The sequence below is a fragment of the Leptopilina boulardi genome, unplaced genomic scaffold, assembly GCF_019393585.1.
Source record: "Leptopilina boulardi isolate dan_hultmark-lab unplaced genomic scaffold, ZJU_Lbou_2.1 LbouV2_202, whole genome shotgun sequence".
NCBI lineage: Eukaryota > Metazoa > Arthropoda > Insecta > Hymenoptera > Figitidae > Leptopilina > Leptopilina boulardi.
The window spans coordinates 1684329-1708139 of NW_026137755.1; the positions used below are offsets into that span (position 1 = coordinate 1684329).

At 28.2% G+C, this 23811-nt stretch overlaps 1 protein-coding gene across 1 annotated transcript; it reads left to right on the top strand.

Annotated features, from left to right (window-relative positions):
• Positions 1 to 1150: 1150 nt before the first annotated feature.
• Positions 1151 to 21651, top strand: LOC127278346 (uncharacterized). The gene is made up of 2 exons (XM_051300041.1): positions 1151 to 1726; positions 17353 to 21651. Exons 1-2 carry the CDS (start codon positions 1670 to 1672, stop codon positions 19027 to 19029), a joined length of 1734 nt encoding a protein of 577 aa, XP_051155998.1. The 5' UTR covers positions 1151 to 1669; the 3' UTR covers positions 19030 to 21651.
• The last annotated feature ends 2160 nt before the right edge of the window (positions 21652 to 23811 follow it).

Consider the following 23811-nt stretch of genomic DNA (forward strand, 5'->3'; position numbering starts at 1 on the left):
TATAATTAAACATTAACAATGAATAATAATAATAAAAATATAAAAAAAATCAATATACAATATAATTTTATTTATAAAATATTTATTATATAAATGTGAATGTTGGTAATTTTTAATTTAAGTAATTTCCATTTTTATACCTTTATATATATATATATATATATATATATATATATATATATATATATATATATATATATATATATATAGCAATTGAAAAATCAGATGAAAAGATTTTTGACCAATATGGATATTATCATTTTACAGCTTTTATAGAATTAATTAATTGATATTTCTCATGACCTCATTTAAATAACAATCCAACTCAGTTACCTTGAAAGGTTTCTTCATTTGATATAAGATATATATAAATATTATAAAATTTATCCTATTCAAGAGCTTCGAACTTTTTGTTTCTATTGATTTTCAAAAATTGAAAAGTTTTTATATTTTTGAAATAAACGTGTTGGATTTTATTCGATTTGCAATAATTAAAAATTTAAGATCAAAGAAGTAATTCTTTGATGTAGAGTAAATTAATTTAAATTAACGAAAAGATTTCTTTGACCCTATAGAAATATTTCTTTGATTCAAAAAAACTTTTTTCTGTGTTAAAAGAATGATTAAAATTAATATTAGAGTTTTGAATTCATTTTGTATTTTCTTCTTAAAATTAGAATATTTTTCTATTTATTCCCTCTATTACAGGTTGTGACTGAATATTGGTATTTATTTTAATGTTAAAATTTGATAATTAAATCTCTTAAGTAAATGGATAAAAATCCTCTAATATTGAGAGTATAGTGACAATAAGATTACCACATGTAATGGGAAATATTTTATCAAAATGAGAAAAAAAATTCTCTAACATTAAAAATATCAATTCATTTAGAGAAATTATAAAATCTAAAAAAAAATCCTCTAATATTGAGATTATTTTGTTTTTTCAGTGCATAATAAAATAAGATAATAAGTTACACACTTAAACCTTTGTCAGGTGTGTCTAGATAAGTTTTTGTTATACATTAAAAGGAAAATAAAAAAAAATAAAAAAAAAACCCAAAGGGGGAGAGAGGGAACAAGGGACCGTGCCATGCCGGTTGAATCAGCTGTGAGCGGCATGGAGCCGTTCACAGTCGCGTCTGTGACCCGTTGTCAGTTGCCCGTGCCTTGTGCGACGGTCAGGACCGCACACATTATTCCGCAACGTCTCTATTACGCACACGTTTCAATATTTCAAGTGATCTGCATAAATTAACGCCTTGACAATATTTTAATTATTCTCTAGTCCATTGTTATATTTTTCCTTTTCAATTTTCATTTACCTCGCACAATTTAAAAAAAAAAAAAAATTTTAACCCTCAAAATAAAAAATTTCTGTGAAAAGAAAAAGAGGGTGGAAAAAATAAAAAAAAAAAAAATCGACAGACACAATTCTGGCGATTTTTTTTCCCCTCGAGATAACAATATTTTCAACTCATGGACCATCGATGGACGACCAAGGTGAAGGTGAAGCTTGATGGGGATTTGTCCTGAAGAAATTTTTCAGGAATCAAGAAGGACTTTTTTTTTATTAAATCAATTTTTTATTGTGGCGAGGCATTTAAAAGGATTTTCAAGATGATTTAGGATTAGGACGACGGAGAGTGAGAGAGAGAGAGAGAGAGAGATGGCGAACGGAATATCCTTCGGACGTACCGCTAGCAGCAGTGTGCTTATCCTATTGGTGAGTCGCATTGACTTTTCTTTTCGAGGCCACTGCTTGGCATATCGATGAAAACGCGGACTTGCAACGCGCTCAACGTCAATTGCCTATCAAGAAACGATCGATGGTTCATTAAATTCCCCCGGGGCGCAAGAAGCGTTTTCGATTTAGTCTCAAGCACGTTTACTTTGTTGCATTTTATAATTTTTTTTTTTTTTATCTCTCTCGTCACATTGAGTTTCTTTATGCAACGACAAATCACTTTCACGTAATGTCTATTATGCACGTTCACTGACTCTTTTTTCAATTTTATTACTATCATACAGGGGGTTGTATTTTTAGTTTCATTTTTTTATTTCAATTAAAAATATTTAAATTAAATTCAAAAAAAAGTTTTTTTCCCTCTAGAGGAAAAATTAATAAATTTACAAGGAAAAAAAATTTAATTTTAAATAAAAATTATTTGGTACAAATAAATATGTTTTGAATATATTATTTGGTAAAAATAAATATTCGTTTGTCCAAATAAATAATTAACAATAGTCGGAAGTGGAAATTTTTACATGTAATTTTTTGGTTCTTAAAATAAAATTGAGATTAATATAAAATAAATTTATATATTCATAGGATAAAAATAATAGAAAAAACACTTGTAATTGTTTAGAATAAAATTGCTTAACAATTATCCATTTTTATCTCCTTGAAAGGTGACATTCCATTAAAATATAATGTGGACTTTGATAACAGGTGACCATATTCATTATTGTAAATCTAAATCGATTTTTATTGGAAGTAAATTTTTTTATTAAAAAAAAAAAATCGCTACAAATATGCTATAGAATTTATATTTTTTTTATTTTATAAATTAAAATTTAAAACAAAATTTTTTTGGAAAAAATTTGTTTAAAAAAAAAATCTTACATGCGGATACTTTCAATGTTTATAATAAAAAAAAAATCATTTCATATTTTTTAACCTTGTCATTATTTTTTGACCAAGGTCATAAGATACTAATATATTTAATGAAATACACAAAAGAGATTTTGAAATTGGCATATTAATTAAAGAATCCATAAAATAAACTGGATTATATTTAATAATTATAATATATATATGTGTGTGTGTAAATAAATATTCGTATGGTAACCATCGCATTCCAAAGATTTCAACGAAAAATATATCTGTATTATAAGGTCATACGTCATTATATGTGAATTTACGTAATCAGATTAGAAGCTTCGCAAGAGTGATTGATTATTTTGGGGCGTTACTGTTTATATGAGAAATTTTACAATGCATTTGTAAGCCGGTGTAAAGTAAAACTATATAGTTGTTATATAGATATTTCGTAACATTTTGAACTCGATATCGCGAACGATATAAAGAAACTATTACTCATTCAACTTCCGATATTGCTTTATAAAAATTCCATACGTGAAACGGATGCGTTAAAAAATTCACATAGTGAAATATTTCCCTTTTGTAATAATATTGCGGAATATAATTAAAATATTAATTCTATACATGGAAATACTTTTTTTGTAATTATTTAATAAAATATACAATAAAAAATTTAGATAAAAATATTATCAAAAATAATGCCTAGATATAAATTTTATAATAGCAATTTTTTAATGTAGCTGAAATGTGTGTATTCGCATTCTTGGTGGGAATTTTTTCACTGTCTGACCACACGCAAGCTTTTTCTACTTGCTGAAATACATGTAAACTGATCTTCTACCGGCAGCATGTATTTTAATTCCTCAAAATTCATTCTAATAAATAAATATATTACAATCCTTTTTTTTAATTACGCAATATTTTCTTTTATTTACAATATATATTATTTTCTAAAATTTCTTTAGGGATGGAAAAAGTGAAAATAGAAAAATATATTACGATTTGGTTTTCTGTTCAATTTCTGATTCTTTTTGATAATTCCCCTGAAACAGAAAAAATAAAAAAATATGGTTAATTTGCAATGAAATAAAAAAGATAATATTGCTTCATTTTAAAATCGAAAAATTCATTCACATAATATGATAGTTATTAAATTCGAAATTTTTTATGGCCAATGCTGTAATATGAAATAATGATATTTGTTTTTAGGGCATTTATATATATATTTTTTTCACTTATCAACCTATTATTGTAATTGTCCAATTAGTTGAAATTTATTTTCTATATATGTGCCACATAATAAATTCAAGAATTATTAATATTAATTGAACAAGCACCAAAATTCACAGGCAAATTGTATATATATATATAAATAAATAAATAGACGATAATTTCGTAATATGTCGAACAACTTGTACTTTGTAAAAGTAGCTCTGATATATGAATAAGCATTTAAGGTTGCAATTTGTTAAAGCCAATATACACCCACAGCTATAAATGGATCATAGCAATAGAGTATTATAAATAAGGTTAATAGCACATGTACATACACACTAATACATATATATAATTCATTTATAATATTACCCGGGTTATATTTTCACCAATTTATTAATATTTCAATTCAACAGTTTTTACATATATATTTTTCGCAAAAATGTATACGTATAATTATCCAATTTATCCGTTTTAATAATCGCTTCATCCTCATAAATCTATTGCATATGCATTACATGTGTATATTTATATACAATATATGCTTGCATACCTTTTGTTCCATTCTTTTCGATGCAGTGCCAAATGCGCGTACCTGCGCGTGTCTCTAGAGTCATATCAAGGATACCGCGTTATCTGGTCGGCGATTGCAATACTTACTACTAGATTCACTTTATAAGGATATTTATTCTTGTGCACTTAAACAATTGCACTTTTCGTATACAAATACATACGTCCCACAACTTCAATTTATATATATGTATATTTGTCTTCTATGTGGACAAAGAGGTTAGGCTTTATTCAGATGTCTCTTTTAATTTTCTTTGTGCTAACGAAGTTTATTTATTGTGCACGCACCAATCTTGTGTGAAAAATGTATAACACATGTTGCATGTATAAGCAATATACTTATTGATGTGGAAATTCACGATTCTTTTTTAATATTTCAAAAAATTTGTGACGCACAGTGAAGAAAGGGACATAAGAAACAAAAAAAAATTTAGGTTACGCTTATCATTGTTTTACAATGAGTTATCCTTTATTTTAGTTATGTAAAATCAAAATCAGTTTTTTGGAATATTTTTGTAATGAAGACCATTTTTAGTTATATGTAAATGACACTGAAGAAAGGGGCATAAAACAAAAAAAAATTATAGGTTAGTTTTATGTTGAATACTTCCTTATTTTTAATTATATAAAGAGTTTTTTTTAATTTATTACTGACTATTACTCAATATATATATTTTTTTTTCTTCAATATATATATACAAAGATGATTCTCTCGAATCATCAGCTATAATCAACGGACATCCTGTATGTAACCAATGAGAAACTTCCTCTTTGGAGACATAACACCCTAACTGTCGGTTACGTATATATCGTTCGCAGTATACATTTGACATAATTCAATCTCTTGATCTGAAGCTTATCCTTGCACCAACACTTTCCACTTTAATTTATTTCAACATCAATAAACTTAATTCACAATCATCTAAATCTGTTCAACGTTCATTGCACTGCTCTTCATATTTTTCTTCTATTTTTTTTTAATTCTTATCAAAAGATTTCTTTAAAAAGACAATTTTTTTATCACTTTTCTTTTCTTTTTTTGCATTTTTAATGTGACGCGCACTGAAGAAAGATGAACCCAAGAAGTTAAATCTTAAAAATTTCAAAACATAATCTCAAATTTTTTGCTTCTTAGGAACTGTATTATTATTATGATTATATTTTAATTTTTATTTATTTTATGGAATTTTTTGTTAATTGAAAGAATTTTTTTTTATTGGACAAAATGAATAAATTATTAAGGTATAATACAAAAGAAGAAGAACATTGCGATCGCATTGATTCTGCAAATTCTTGATATTGTAAAAATGTTACAAGAAAGAAAGAAAGAAGAAAAAAAAAAAAAGTGAATTTTTTTCCCCCCCATCAAAGAAACAATAAAATCACTGTGCATGTTGACGATTAGATGGAGTTCAATAAAAATAACTTAAAATCGAAATCAATGTTAAGAATGTGAATTCCGGAGCTAGAAATGCGTCAGGCATTCCTTTGTGTATCTCAGGTAGTTATAAATTTTCTGTTGGCGTCATCCGGTTTATTCGTATAGTATGAGTCGTTTCTGTTTTCACGCAAAACCAGATTTTTTAACGAAGTAAACAAAAATATGCGTTTAATCGCAGAGATTGGTACATTTTAATATATAAATATATATATGTATTCCTTTTCCTGGAGTTCTAAAACGACAAGTTAATGAACCCCCGAAAAAAATTTCAAAACTTTTAATAATATACCTGTATAATTATATTTAAACAGTCACATTGACGATAAGCTTCATGAATAAATGTAAAATAATAATAATATGTACAAAAGCACCGGTTGAAATTCCGTTTAGTGAACCTTAAGATAAAAGTCCTAAAGCTGCTTAAGTAAAATATTAAATTTTTTGTTTTTAGGGTTCAATAATCGGGTTTTATTTTTATATTTTTTTTATACGTAATTTCGAAGTTATTAGTTGAATTTTACATATGTGTATTTATAGTTTCTTGTATTTAATAAAAGTCATCAGTTGTCTTTTTGTTACGAGATAATTATGATTAATTTCCGAAAGTTGTCAGTTGTCTTTTTATACAAAGTTATCTTTTAGCTTCAAGATATGTAATTAATTTCAGGAGGGTTATCAGTTGTCATTATGCTACAAGTTATAAGTATATAAATAAATTGAGGAAAGTCATTAAATGTCTTTTTCACACAAAGTTGTCAGTTGTCTTTTTGTTTCAAGTTATATATGATTAATTTTAGGAGAGTTGTCTCCTTTACCCGAAGGAATAATGGCTGTATTTTGTTAAACAGTATCACTCAAAGAATTTTCTTGAAAGAAAGCTTTTTTTCGATCATAATCCTTATAGTGACTATTTACGGATACTTTTCTCTTTGATAAATCCTGTATGTAATTTTGTAGTGTCATATGAAAAAACAGCTTTTGTGTAAGCTGTAAGGTGGACAATATTGTGGAGGCACTTTTTACATGATAAAAAAAGGAACTAAAAGTCCTCTTCTTGTGGTGTAATAAAGTGATTTTTAATTGGGGTTAAGCTGGGTCGTTTAATCTTTGTCAATATATAAATTTCCAAGGAACCGATTCACCAAAAAAAAGAAGAAACGAAAAAAATAAAATTGTGATAAAAATACTATATTTATATATGCTTCACACACTATAAGCGATAGGGGTATACACGAGGGGTGTTGCGAGATATATGACTTGCATAGGGAATAATGGTCCGGCAAAGAAAATAAGAATACATCTTATATGTGGGCTATTAATAGAGTCGTGTTTATCTGTACAAAGACTATATATAGCAGAAGAAGCGGGTGTGTAATATGTGTATAGGGTTGTCTCCGATACCGCAGGGAGCGTGTTTAATAAAACAGAGGGTGGGAGGACACATTCGCAGAGAAAGGTATATGGATGGAAGGAGGTTATTCGTACCGGTTTTCTGAAATGGTATGCATTGAGTTTGAGATATATGTAAGAAAGATGCACGAGACTAGTGTTGCTGGCGCCAAATTCATTGACACCGCGCCATTATTTCAAGAGACCGAATATGTATATATATATTGGAATGAAGCAAGGTCGCCCAAAGAAAGACCCAGGCTTTCGAAAGAGCCATTTCCAAAAATGAAGGGCTGCCAGATTTCACCAGTCGTAAAATCAACGACAGATTGTACAATGTCTTTTTATTATATATTTTTAGCCAAAAAAAATGTTTCAAAAAGAATCCAAATTTTATATTTTTTTCTTGATTATGAAAATTTTGAAATTATGTAAATGTTTTCGAATATAACACGTCTGAAGTAATAAAAGGAATTTCACTTATTTTGCTTTTTACCCTCTTCCATTTTAAGGAAGTAACGGTAGAAACTCGTCTTTGCACATATATCCAACTGCCTGATAATCGGGTAAAATCTACGTTTATACGTAAGTAAGTACTTGGTATGTGCCCTATGACTCACGCGGTCAAGCACGAATCGATTTCTCTCGTTTTTTTTACCATATACCATCCGTAATTCAGTATACATGAACATTGAGAAAGATTATTCTTTTTATATATGTTCTGAATATATCAAATATAACAAAATTTTCGACTTATTGCAAATACTGTCGTTAATTATGCGCGGTTATAACTTGAAAGGAGAATCGAAGAAAGTATAGAAATTTGTAGTATTTATTTGAAGGACCTTAATTTTTAAAATAATGTAAAGAATTTTTAAGGCTTCTTGTAATTTTCTCCCATAACCGGAAGGTATTTTGGTAGATTATGGCGATTTAGTATTCTAAAAAAAAACATTTTTTTCTCAATGATTTGATGCACCTGAAAAAAAGTAGCAATTTACCGAAAAAAAAATTCTTTTAATTTGAATTCGCGAAGATTTAGGTCATTGACGCCAAAAGCCAGGTCGTAGACACTATGCTTATAAAAAGCATTTCAAAAAAAAAAAAAAATTGTTGGCACTTCTTGTTTTTATATAGATGATAATGCGGCAGTGAAATACAATCCCGTTTTCAGTGGAAGTATCAAATTTGTTATATTCCAGGACCTCTCTCTCTCTCTTTCTCTAATTTTGGCATAAATTTTACCAAAATTGCAGATTTTTGATCCTTTTGTTAAAGTATATAGTAGTGTCTTTATTCATGGAGTATGTTCGAGAGAAGGTCCTGAATTGTATATATATAATACGTTTGTATATATATATATATAGTTGGGGCGGACGGCATTGAACGACCTTCGCCAAATCGGATCCTTACTCGGTTGGAGTCCCCCCCGCGCGACACACGTGAGAAAGGTTTTTTGAATTCTTTTTAATCTTTTGGTTCGCCGTTGAACGCCATATAGTAACTGGATATCCCGGTGATGGTGGTGGCGATCCATGAAACACAACCTACAAGTTCCTCCGATTTAAATGCAATATCTGCATGTTGATTCTTGGGCCGTAAAAGCGATATCTATTGGTACGTATGGCGTTTGCGTTGTTTTGTTCGTCTCATATGCCAAGTTTCTGCAGATGGCTCGTTTCAATTAATGGTTTTCATAAAATACTGCTGAATACTCCTTACGATAGCCAGTGGTTTACGTAAAAACTTGTTTTGCTGGCATTATTTTTTTTCCATTGCACATATCCCAATCTTTTATATTATATACATATATATACGTATGTATACGGACATATATATTAGTTTTTTAAACAAAATTTTTTTAATATACAAGTAGAGTGATATTCTAATTTTTCCACATTATATTACTCAAATTATTTTTTACATTGCATTATTCCGTATATGCAAACTAAATGATCCAAAACTTCAATTATTTTGATAATTTTTATTACTACTACAACTGCTACTACTCTTCTTCTTCTTCTTCTTCTTCTTATTATTATTATTATTATTATTATTATTATTATTATTATTATTATTATTATTATTATTATTATTATTATTAAATAGTTGCGTTTTAATATTAGATTGGCGTGAGATTATTTTTGTTGTTGTTTTTTACATATTTTTCAGTAGTGATAAATAAATAGTTAAAAAGTAATGTCGATAAAACATAAATTAAATTTATACATAAGGTTCATTTGGTGCTGTGAGTTAATTCATATTGAGTTAAGCACTTCGATGTTGTAGCGAGTTAATAACGTATATACCTTTTACCTCATAATGCAAATATATAGGAATGTATTACACTCGTTACTTCATCAGATATGTATATAAGGAGGTGTTATCTTTTCTGCACTCCTTAAATTTTACTGAATAATTATACAAGATCCTAATTTTCTTCTTATTCAATTTTTAGCATAATTGGTTTTTGTTTCTTCTATTTAATAATTATATTCTTAACATAGAGGAAATTTTTGTTAAAAACGTATTTTTTTTCTCTTGAAGCAAAAAGACAACTGACAACTCTCCTAAAATTCATCATAATTTAAAACAATAAAACAACTGATAACTTTATATAAAAAGAACAACTGTTGACTTTCCTAAATTTATTTATACATATAACTTGCAGCAGAAGGGCAACTGACAACTCTCCGGAAATTAATCATATTTAACTTGAATCAAAAAGACAACTGACAACTTTATGTGAAAATGACAACTGACAAACCCCCTGAATAAAATTACATATTCTTCTTGAAGCAAAGAGATTTTTGGCTTCGAGATTAATATAAATCTGTGGAAAGTTATCAGTTGTCCGTTACATTTTAAAATCATCTTTTTGCTTCAAGAGAAATAAAATTAAGTTCCAAAGTGTTATCAGTTGACTTGATGCTGAGAATAATTATACACATGTCTATAATGGAAGAAATTGTTATTTGTCTTATAGAAAAAGATTTAATAAAAATATTTTCTATATTTGAAAGTCATTTAAGAAACGATTAGCGTTGACACGTTTATTTATGCATATGTTCATATAATATCTTGAATTTTCTACACGCATAGTACGATGCGACGTCGTATGGTAATCATGCGTACGAAGTAAACTAATTAACCAATGAACAAGAAGCGTCAATTTTCTTCAAGGTCATTGCAAATATGTACACGTTTCACTATGGACTGGTTGCAACTTTCTGGTTCCTTTATAATTGATAACGAGTATTAATAATGATTGGATGGATGTTGGGTAGGAGTGAGAGATCGTATATATCTTTTCTTCAAGGTCCTTTATGAGCAAAATTATCAATCTTTGCTAGAATTATTTTATTCGTCCATTTATATACCTGAGTTGTTTTATTTTAAAAGAAAAGAAGCTAAATTGGTATATTTAGGATGAAGGACATTTGGAATTAAATAGCGTTCTATTTTTTATGTTTCAAAAAGTGTTGATTGATGACTGAGGGGTAATTTTTTATTTTCTGCTCTAGAAATTCCAAATTTTTTTTCTTTTCTTGCATACATTCTATTAGTTCATAATTTTTTTTTGCCAATTTACTAAATTTTTTTAATCTCTTTTTTAGAATTGTAATTTTTTTTACAAAGTTTCTGATTTATACCTGAAAAGAGATTTTTCTTAAAAAAAAAAATAAATTTCCTAAATTAAAAATAAACTTTGTAATTAATGGAATTCGTTATAAACACAGCGGGTTCAGTATATATGCGAGGAATAAAATTTTTTGGTGACAGATAATTTTGCTGGTGGTATACACAATGTGTCTATAGAACGTAAATCACGGATCGTATGAGACTATAAACAACAGAAATTAATTTCCACTTGTATATTATAGAGAAGAATCGTGCATTAACACCTTGTATTTATACATGAAGTTATTATTTACGTTTATTGCCAGATGAGAATCTTTTTCTTGTATGTATTAAAAAGTATATGTAAAATAAATAGTAATTGATATAAATTACTAAATATGGTTACATATTTAACGGTAAAATGAAGAATTAAAAAAAAAACGAAACTGATCGAATTTTACATAACCGTATATCGATGTATTTGTGAATTATTATCTATAACAGCTTTGACCAATGAATATAACGAATACAATAACTATAAACGACCTTCGACCACACGGTTCGTAAACCACGTCAACTATAAGTGCGCACACGTGTCGAGTGCTTGCACCGGTGCACGTATAATACACATGAATATTTAAATTATGATTACAACTACCTGCATTCTTCGCTTCCACCCCCCATCTCTTCACCCTTCTTATTTTCAACTCGCATCTTTTCACAGTTCCTCTATACGTATATACCTTCTCTCACGCGCGCACAAACTTGCAGAATTATTATTATTACGTTGACCACCTAGAAAATTCACCCCAACTAGTTAAATCTTTCGCTGCTACATCTCACATTTCACGAGCTTGTTAAAACAGGGTGGAGAGGCGCAGAAGAAGAGAATCCTGCCTTTTATTACTTATCTCCCTTTGCTATAGTGCAGAAACGATGAGCTTCATAAATCGTCGTATATATATTATGCTGCTATGTTAAACGACAATTTGTTAACTTTTCTGAAATTAATTCGTTTTGAAGTAAAAAGGCAACTGATAACTCTCTTGAACATAATCATATAGTTAATTTGAATCAAAAAGACAACTGATAATTTTGTATAAAAAAATGACAACTGACAACTCTTCTAAAATTAAGCATATATATCAAATTTAATTTGAAGATAAAAGACAACTGATAACTCTCCTAAAATTAATTATATATAACCTGAAGCAAAGAGACAACTGACAACTCGTCCTAAAACCAATATATCTTGTATCCAAAAGACAACTGATAACTTTTCTACTCTTTGACAAATTTGTCAAGAAGCAACTGATAACTTTATATGATTGAATTATATTTATCTTGTAAAAATTTCAATTAAACTTAATAATTAATTTTTGGAAAATCCCTTGGAAATAATAATTTTTTACGAATGTTTACATGAGAATATATATATATATATATATATATGTCCTTAAAGGAGTAAAACCAGCCCCGCAGCTTTGCTCAAAGTATATAGGCATGCGTTAAGCAAGTGTGCGTATAAAACGTAGGAGTATGTACCTTGGTTCTGTGCAATACCTTTCACATAACTAAGGAGTAAATGCCATGCTGCAAAGCCGTACTCTTAAACCTCCTCTCGTCCCCCGGATGAGACCTATCTCACCTATCGTAAGTTTATTCGTCTAACTTTGGTGTTGGCGTCGTAATAACTAATGACCGCTCACAGTTCCACACACATACACATACACAAACAAACAGTCTTTGTCGTCGAATGCAATCTTGGAATGCATAGTCATCTCTAAACCTTCCTAAAGAGGACACAATTTTTCTTTTCTCGATTGTTTGGAAATTTGTCAGTTCTTTCACAATTTGATTGTGATGCGCGCGAGGGTAAGAGCATCATCGCAGTATCATCGCTTCAAGAAGAAATCTTTTCTTGACTGGCAATTGAAATCGCTTCTTCGTGTGTCAAAGAAATGATTACAGTCGCTGACGATTTATAAAGAGTTGAGTAATACCCCCATGGAAATTGATATAGGTGTTGTCCCTTTTATTCTCTTTATGGAAATTTTTCATTGACAATATTTGCAAGGATTTTATTATATGAAACAAAAAAAAAAAAAAGAGAAAAATCTAATTTTTTTTCGCTTTTTTGAACTCTCAGCGATCAACATATATATTGTCTAATTATGACATGTGGCTCTCTCGAGACAAAAATAAAGAACCACAAGTACACAATGATTAATCTTTCGAGGAAGTAAAGTGTTTTTGAAACGAGGATCGTAAAACTTTTTTTTTCTTGTCTTTTTTAAATAAAGGGAAAAACACCCAAGATCAACTTCGCATTAACTATTTTACATATATGCCTCCAAGCATCCAATAAATACATTCAACGAATTTATTCAACACCTGCAGCAAAATTTACTTATTTTCTTTTTTTTTCATCTTACTCTTCTTGCGTCAAGGAAACGAGATCTCTTGATGAAAAATGAAAATTTCAACATTAATCCATGAGTGATCGTTATGGTTAGTAAATTGTTGCTTCTGGTGGTTATATAGAAAGAAGGAAATATATATAATAAAATATCCCTCCAGGACGAGAATTAAGTCACTTTTGAAAACACGTCAAGGACACTTAAAAAAAAGAAAAACTATTAATATATCCTTATACTAAACGAATTTATAACTAATTAATGAATTAAAACCAGTATCTTTTTTTTTTTTTTTGTAAAAATTTTCATTTGAGAACATCATGAAAGATATAATGAAGACCTATAGAGCAAATTACACCCGTCTCAGAATTATTAATATTATCGGTTTGTGAGAGAGATTGCGTGTTATATACGCGCAGAATGAGCGAGTTTTTAAACCTTATAAATTACAGACCTTTCGCTTATATATATATATATATATATATATATATATATATATTTCTTGCCGTTAAACTGATCGTTTTATGTCTCAATTTTTAATCGGGAAATATATTATAAGGTCGAAAAGAAAATCAGGAAAAGGTTTCGTTAGTGGCGCCAGACTTCATCCGCATTCATTTGCTATATATATATTTAAGAAAAAACATTAATATATGTGTGATTAATCATTGGGACTAATTAGAATATATATTAAGGGCATTTGTAAGTCATTAAAAGTCAGTTTACAATTTTATACATAAATTATTCTAATATGATTTTTGAAATTATTTTTTTTTATTTCCTAGGAAAATTTTTTCATGATAAAAAATTTGGTTATAAATACTTTATTAACATAGTTTATGTCCACTTCGTTTTAACGATCAATTCACGCTTAAAGGCGCTTGAGCTAATTATTATCGCGCTATCACCTGTTTCAATGTTAATGAATAAAATCATAAAATCCGCTAGTCTTTCTTTTCTTTTAATTTATACATTTTTTGACATAATGACTCAAATCTTTAGCGCATGCTTGTCAGCACTTATATATATATATATATATATATATATATATATATATATATATATATATTAAATAATTATGTTTACAAAAAGTGCAATAGATAACAATTTCTCGCATTTATGAATTTTCCATTATTTATATTTATATATTTCGATAAAACAGAAAAGGATCTATAACTAAAACCGTGAGAGAGTATATATATCGTAAACTACACTCTTGACTAATATGAGCTTTTTTTTCCTCTCCAAAATAATAAATGCACCTATTTAATAGTTATAGTTTTCTGTATAATGAGCGATATTTGAATTTAATAAGTCATGATTTTAAATTCGAAAACATGATTTTTATCGTTAATGTATTTAAATAAAAATAAATTTGTGTCGAAATATCGATTTATATATATATAAATATAAATTTGATGACCTTTTATTATAAGTACATTGCCCGCATATCACATATTCATATATATTATAACTGCAATGCTTAATGCATTTGCCGACGTATTATTTGTAAAAGAGACTTTTTTTCTGCAAATTATAATGCCATCGATCATCATATGAAGAGTGTGTCCAGAAAGGCGGAACATCTTACGTGGCGGAGAGAGACATATTAATTTATGACCATGATTTCAGATAATGATAAACAAAGATATATGACGGCTTCATATTATGAGTACATACTTAAAATTTTACGACTATCTTTAGAATTTCACTGAATACAAAACTTATTTTTGGTATTATAATACACACACATGCATATAGTCTTGCATAAAATAATGTAAATTAGTAAGATTAAATGAAGGTTTTATTAATAACGATTTTATAGTTTTTTATGCAAAATTAATTTCTCAAGTATTTAAATAAGCAGTTAATTTAAAACTATCAAATTGATATAAAAATTTGGATCAATTTGATACGTTTTTTTACGTTCAATTTGCAGTGTTTTTATAATTGGTAAATATTTTTTTTATTATTATATTATTTAGATAATTTTTGTTCTATCCCAAAACTTGAATTAAATTTATTTTTTTGAGTTACAAAAAAGTTTGAAATTGAAATTCGTTATTTCGTAAAAAAAACATAATTTATCGGTTATTATAATTAAACAGTTAATTATATATGATAGGAAAAACCACATATAATTAGATCCAATTAAGAGTTTTCGATTTATTAGACAATTAGCCAAACGGTGCGAATATGATACGTGTTATGTCGAGAGAGTGAAAGAGTGGGTCGTAGCGTTACTAAAGTGCGGTTGCATGTACCACATTCAGGGCCACACTTTTGCATTGTATCATAAAGCAATTGTATTAAAAAATATCAAATATGTACACATATTTATATTTTTTCTTTTTCTGATCAATTCAAATCATCTAAATTTTGTTCCATTTAGAAAAAAAATTATAACTTCCGGTTTCATCAATTTTTTTTTCATTTCTTCTATTCAATTGGAAATAAAGAAAAATTATAAAAGTTCTAGTTTAAAATTTTGGGTATATTATATAAGTTTAGTAAATATTGAGGAATAGAAAAATGTTCAATGTCAATTTCAATTCATTTGATTCAATTAATCTTTCACTCCAAATGCAAAAGAATTTCAATTTCCCGTGATTGATCTCCTATAAATATATTTCAGTATATTTTCAATTGACCGTGGAAAGGGACATAGATATTATTATAAGTGAAAGTCACCGTGTGTACGTCCTTGCGACAAAGCAAACGTATATCAGCTCAGTCCGCGAATATCAATCCCCCAACACTCTTAACAAGACAAAAAAAAAATTATAAAACATTAATTTTCTTTATTTCAATTCTGTCGTCAAAAAAAATTTTCCTGCCTTTGCTTCTCTCGTGGAGAACACATTTGAACTCAATTTTATCAAGTGGCGAATAAACTTTTTTTGCGGTTATTCACACTTTATAAAAACACACAAATATGTATATGTTTCATATGTATTTGTAAAACTCCTATATGTGTTGAAATCTCACACAATTTGAAGTACATAATCGAAACGGAATTTAAATTCATTTCGAATAAGAGCCAATTACCTCTGTAACATTCTTTATATTTAAGTACCATGAACAATTTAGGCTTTTAAGAGATGCGGAAGAGAATTTCATAGAAAAGAACAAGAAATGTATTTGATTATTTTCCATTGGCCAATAATTGTTTCAAAGTGTATAATAAATAAAAACATAATTTCATTCGGTACATTTCAGATACAACTCGTTTTATTATATATGTATATAGGTATATATCGAGATTCACCCACAATAACCTTGGCGCTCTTTGTATATATATGTAGAGAGGCAAATTTACCAAATCGCAAATGAATAGATGAATGTAATTTATCAGAAATTATAATAAATTTATGACAATTTATGAGAATTACATTTACATTGAATGCGTTAATTAGGAATTTTTTTTTCGAAAAACTAGTCTTCAACTTGTTATAAAAGACACAGAAAAATGTACCCGTATTTATAAATACAAAAAAAAAACAAGTCAATTATTCTACCCCGGTAATTTTGTTTAATTAAAACGACAAGGTTCATATTCAGTGAATTTAACAAAAAAAACCAGTTGCCTTAACTAATATATAATTCTTTAAAGTTTCAAATATAAAAAAAAATTTCTTTATATTATAAAAAAAAGATTCCAACGCCGCAGTAGATTTGAAAAATATGACATTATAATTCGAAGTATATTTGAAGAAAGGGAACTATAGGAAGAAAATTATAGGTTATGTTTATAATAAAAATACATTCAAACATAACCTAACTTTTGCTATTCATCCCTTTCTTCAGAGCGCGTTAAAGATAAATACAAAACGCAATTACTATATTACGATTTTTTTCTTCATTAACTTACTTTATGATTTGTCTTCATATTTTCTGACCTTTGTCATACGATTTGACTTTCTTAATTTTACGATTTAGACAGCACTACAATTTTTACGATTTGTCTTCAAGTGATCTATAACAAAACTATCTCACCTGTTGATAATTAAGAAATCTAATTAAAAATTTGATTGAAAAAATTAAAGAATAGTACTCTAATTTATTAAATACTAAAACAAACCTTTTGTTTGTAGGTACTCATGCAAGCGGTTTTGTTCTGGGAACCGACAGCAATGGCGCCATCGCCAGTTAAACGAAGCAACGATGTTATTGCCGGCACAGAATTTCTGTCGGTCTTCATAAATGGAGCAATGGCACCGCGACCAGCTCAAAGAAGACGCGGTAGTTTTCGACGCACTGGACATAATCATAATCATCATCATAATAATCATCACAGCGATAGCATAAGTTCCGAGTCAAAGCACAATGAAGCATTCATCTATCGTATTTCACGTGCACCACCTGCAGCAAGAACAACAACTGTCATTCAACCGAAGGCGTCAACGATGACACCATATCGAGACTCCGATGTAAGATACTATCCAATTAGTCAGAAAGCACTGAATCACAGTCACAGTCTAGTCTCTCTGATAGACGATCTGGCAACAGTTGATGAAATAACATCGAAATTGAAAGCACGCGAGGGTAAACGTAATTCAACAGTAATATCCAAATCACAAAAAGTCGGCAAATTGGATAATAAAATTCTAGACAGAAAAGTAATTGGTGTCAGTGTTACATCGAGTGTAGAGGCAACACCTTACAAAATTCGTATAGAACATCATCCAATTAGAAATTCAGTAAAATTAAATTCACCAATACCATCATCAACAACATCAAGTAGCTCAATTTTTACTAGTTCAACAAGCACTGTAGAAATACCAAATGTCACATCACGTTTTGTCACCGAAGATCTTGGTAATATTGTCTCCGAATCGAATAGAAGTGAATTTTCAGTTGATGAAGGTTCCGCCCAAACAGTATGGCAGGAACCAAGTGTTATCACATCGAAACCCTACACTGGTAATGAAAAATCCACAGCGTTAGAGGAGAACAGTGATGTTAATGATTCGGCAACAAGTGGCAGTAGTTCGATACCAGTTGAGGTTCACGATTATCAAATTACTTCTAAACAAGTCGCTGAACTTATTGGTGGATCACGTGCTCACTATCAGGGTCGTAAAGTCAGTAGGCATTATGATGGTTCATTTTACGATAATAATTCTCCATCATCACGACGTCATCACAATGAACCAATTGATACAATTCATCATAAAACTTATAGTGAACCAGAAAAAGTTTACAGTGAACCAGCAAAAGTCTATGGAGAACCGGCGAAAATTTACAGTGAACCATCAAAAGTTTATGGAGAACCAGCAAAAGTCTATAGTGAACCAGCGAGAATTTATAGTGAACCAGAAAAAATTTATTCAGAGCCAGCGAGAATATATTCCGAGCCTGCAAAGATTTACTCTGAACCGGCAAAAGTCTACAGTGAACCTAGTAAAATTTACGATTCAAATGGTCAACCACCAGTGAATTCACAATCCATGGAGCCAGTTGAACAAAATTATGAGGTCGACGAAGCTGTCAGTGTTGGTAGCAATGGCAATGTTCATGGTCCTCAGCCAGTTACTGTGGCAACAAATAAAGCTGATTCTGAGGATGGTCGCAAGGTCGGCTATGTTGTGGAAGGTCGTAATTATAGAAAGTATCGTGTTGAAGAAAGAACTCCTGACGGTTTTATTGTTGGTGAATATGGCGTCGTTAGCCATGACGATGGTTCACTTAGAGGCGTTCGTTACACAGCAGATGGAACAATTAATCCACGTCTCATCTATGATGCACTAATGAAATTCCTTGCTCTTTAAAATAATAATTCAAAACAGTGATTATCAAGGATGTTATAAATCAAAACTTTTTCTTTGACTTCTCAAATCCGTCGCTATATCTATAAACGAGAGGTTAGAGTTAAAAACTATGGACCTATAAGCAATATTGTTTTAGTGAGTTGTTTGAGATTAAATATTATAGCCTGTCGACTAGTGTTACTTACATCGCATAGAATATTGACAAATACTTGCATCTGCAAAAAAATAGATCTTTGCTCAATTTAGTAGAAAGTTTCACGTCATCTTTTTTGGTTCCAATTAATAAATAGCGATGGCGCCACTCTGTAATTTCTAACCTGCGCCATCGTCATCTATTGATCGAAACTAAAAACAAGGAGCATCACTTCTGTGGCGGGAAATTTAAAATTCAAAACTACAAATTGAAATAATAATTATTTTTTTCTTCTAACTTTATATATACAAAAAATCTTGAAGGACATCAAAACTTGCGCAAAATTGAGCATAAAAAATATGTTGAAAGCAAAAATTTAACAATTATAGATTCTAAAAAAAATAATTTTCAAAAATTTGGTACTTTTTGGAGAATTATGTATTAAAAAGAAGAAGATAATTTTTGTTCGATGCACTCGGATCATTTTTTTAGCGTTAAATTTAATGACCGAACGACTGATTTCCGTATTGCTCCTATATACAATATGTATACATAGATAATATTCTTGCCAACTCAACTGCCTCATTGCTCCTAATTTTAAGCTCGACTTATTAAAAAACAAACAAAAAAAACAAAAAAAAAATAAGTGATTAGAATAAATTTCTTAGAATCAACATCGTTATTAGTAGACTTTCAAATATCTGCGCAAGAATTATTCGAAATTTTATCGGATATTATAATTTTCAAAGTATTTGCGACTATCCCAAAAGTCTTTTATTTACTAATAGTCACTAGTAAGTATTAGTGGGATTGTTTTCCACACTTGAAATTAGAAAATAAGTTAATTTTACAATTTTAATTAACATTACAGAACAAAATAGGAGTTCAATTCATATATTAAAAAAGAACAACATTTTTTAAAATTATATTTCAAATTTTTAATGTTTCTAAATAATCAATAAAATACCAAAGAATTAATAAAAAAAAGAAATAAAACAATTTATTAATATTTTAACATTAAATATTTAAAAATTTAATAAAGAAAAATTATTTATTTAACATATATTTATTTTCTAATTCTCTGAAATAATTTAAACTATATATGGTGCTAAAATTTACATTAAATTCCAAAAAACAAAATATTGAACTCTGAATTTGTTCTGTGATTCACATTACAGTGTTTCTTGTATAGCTCTAAATAGCAAGTAAAAATTCCAATCTTAATAAAATTATAATCAAATTCTGACGTTCGTTTCGTTACACCTGTCAATATGGATAGGAAGAAGGAAAAAAAAAATTCAAGGGTACTCGAAGTGTTATGATATTCCGTTGTGCGGTGAATTGATCGCAGACCATCGCTAATAAATAATTCAATAGACGTGGAAAAAATAATACACTTGGAGAAATAAAAAAAAAAGAAAAAAAAAGAAATCTCCTAAACTACTTTTTATATCTCATTGTATTATACATATACACATATACAAGTCATTAGCTAATGTATCAGTAAATCCTGTAGCATAATGTCATATATAGATATACATACGTCATTATAAGATTATTACCATCATCGAACTCTGACAATGCAAATTTTAGTTGATTTTATTTTTGTTCCTTAATAACAACGTGCTAAATTAGCTTTAATATTTTATTTAGCAAAAAAAGAAATCATAACTTTTTTACCTCGTGATTAAATTAGGTTGTTTATTTTTATTTTATTATCAAAAGAAAATATAAACATTTACAAACGTATTATTTATTTAATATATTTAAGTATCTTCTGCGTTTTTCGATTAAAATATTTTTCATTCATTAAATTTTATCTACTTTTTTTGTAGATTTTGTTTAAAAAAAAGAAAAAAAATTTCAAATAAAAAAATAATTATAATTTTAAGTTTATACATTATAAAGATGCTTGGGCATCATAAATGTATCTCAATTAATGAGAAACCTCATCTTTTGTGGTATGATTCAAAGTACGACGCATTGTTGTTTAGTTTTATTAATAATTGCATATGTTATAACATATATGAAATTTTCATATATTTTTAAATCTGAATGAATTCGTTAAAAAAATCAAATTTTAAAATTGTAGCTCAAACAAATGAAATCGAAAAAAAGTTTATGAATAAATGTAATTATGGAAAACAATTTTTTAGTTTATATTTAAAAGAGAAAAATTCTCTTAGTGAATTTTGGAGGAACAAATGATGAATGAATATATGGATAAATTTTGAATTTAGAATATATTTATATATTTTGTTGTGAGAAAAAGAGAGAGAATGACAATTTTTATAATATTTTGCATGTTAGTGCGATGATGTTGACTTTAGTGAACGAGCTCATATATATACATGTATGCCATAAATTGAATGACATGAATTGAACATATAATATTAGTAACTCTTACTTCTAGGACCACAATGTATAGTGCTGTGCCAATGCCATTCTAAGATAGCAATTTTGTAATAAATTCATTCTCGCAGATAATACTTTCTCTTATATATATACAATATTTTGTTACCTGAAATTAACTCCTACATACTATTTTCCCGCAAGACACAAAATTTTACTCAAATCATTATAAATTATAATAATCTAATTTTGTTAATAGAAATTAATTTTTTTTATTCATTAATTTAATCGTATTAGTATTAAAATTTAATGGTATTTGTACATAAAATTAATGGTACATTTAAATTAATGTTTAATAAATTTATGTAAATTAAAATTTGTAGTTTCCATATCAATGTTAATAGAATTTATTATATATATGATAATTTGGTCTTAATTTTACTAAAGAAATTATTAATATATTTCCAAAATATAAATTTTTAAACATAATGAATATTTTTTTCAAATTTTTCTTTTCCTGATATTTGTTTTCACGATTTACTTAGAAATATTCCTGCTTGCCTATATACAGGCGCATATAGTAATCATGACCATAAGGGTGGAAAAGAAGAGACATTTTTTACCTTCAATTAAAAAAAAACGATTTTTAATTTTTTTCTCTCTTCTCTTTTTTTTATTTCATTGCTGACATAAATATTCATATAGCGGTAAATATTTAAATTTTTAAATATTAAGATTTTTTTTTATTTGGCACTCTTGTAGTTTTTTTTCTTCTTAAGTGTAATTATTGTTCGTCCTACTGGTTTTTTGTTTAGTTGCAAAAAAAAGTGCTGAGTATAGAAAAAAAAAAAAGTTACTAACAAGAAGAAATGTTGACAAGCAGGTCGATGACGCAGATCTCGTTCAGAGTCAAGATCGGTTCTTTTGGTTCGCCCTCTCTAATGGCGCCAGACACAAAACTTCGAAAGCAACGAACCGTTTGGTATGCGAGAAGTTTTTAGTCAGTTCAATAACAGGGCAGTGAACGTCCTTGGTTCTGGGTGTGAACAAACCTTTGCACTTCCACTTTTGCCACCATTTTTAATTATATATGTGCGACGCACACTGAAGAAAGAGTCCCAAGAAGCAAAACAAAATTTTTAGGTTATGTTTATGATTCTTATACAATAAGTTATTTTTTATCTTAGTTTTGTAAACTCATAATAAGTTTGAATATTCTTAATGTAATGAAGACCATTTTTAATTAAATGTAACGCACACTGAAGATAGGGAGCAACAAAAATTATAGGTTATGTTTATGATCGTTTAACAAAGAGTTATTCTTTATTTCAGTTGTGTAAATAATCAGAAATTTGAATATTTTTGAACTAATGAGGACTAAATTGTATTTTGTATTTTCTTTGTATAATATTTCACTCTAAATTATCATAAACATAACCTTCATTCTATATAAATAATACAAGAATGAAATTTTCCTCTTCATGGAATTAGATTTCAAATCAGATTCCTAATGATAGACTACCAGTCTTGCGTAGTCGAAAGGAATATTATAAAGATCTTGAAAATGGTTTCATAAACTATTTTTTAAAAAGATTTATAAATAAAATTAAAATGAATTACAAAATTATAAAATTTTTGTCAATTATTTATTTATTTTGGAATTTTTACTTTTATGATTCACGTTTGTAATTTTGTAAATGTGGCGCCTAATAATATACCACCAGTCATGCATTGTTGAAAGGAATATATAGTTTAAAACAGAAGTATTAAAAATTGAAGTTTTCGATTCTTTCTATTACATTGATAACTAAAATTTGTCACGTCTGACTAAAAAACACTTTTACTACTGTGGAATTTTTTTTTTAATTTTTCTATACCATTTTGAAACTGATTTTGATTTCATTTACAAAAATTCGACAAATTCACTGACTGGAACTTTTTTTGGATAATATATAACTTAAAAATGTGTTGTCTGACTAAAACTGATTTTTACTACTGAATACTTTAGTAATATTTAAAATTAATAATTTGCTACTGAAAAAAATGTATTTGATTCAAATAAAAATTATTTGGTTCAAGTAAATGTTTATTTAAGAATATTTAATTATTTGAATTGAAATTTTTAATTTTGCCAATTCTGAATTGAATTTAAAATTCGAATGTTTAAAAAAAAAACAAAAAACTTGATTGATGAAAAGCGGCAAAATGGAAAGTCACGTGTAACCCTTCGGGGCAAGTGAAGAGTTTGCTTTTTACATTTTGCGGTACATCATTCCGGGGTTGCACCCACGTTCCCC

Coding starts and splice junctions, on each gene's coding strand:
- LOC127278346 (XM_051300041.1), top strand. CDS start 1,670: ATGGCGAACGGAATATCCTTCGGACGTACCGCTAGCAGCAGTGTGCTT. Junction 1,727..17,352: donor GCAGTGTGCTTATCCTATTG/GTGAGTCGCATT, acceptor TTTTGTTTGTAG/GTACTCATGCAAGCGGTTTT.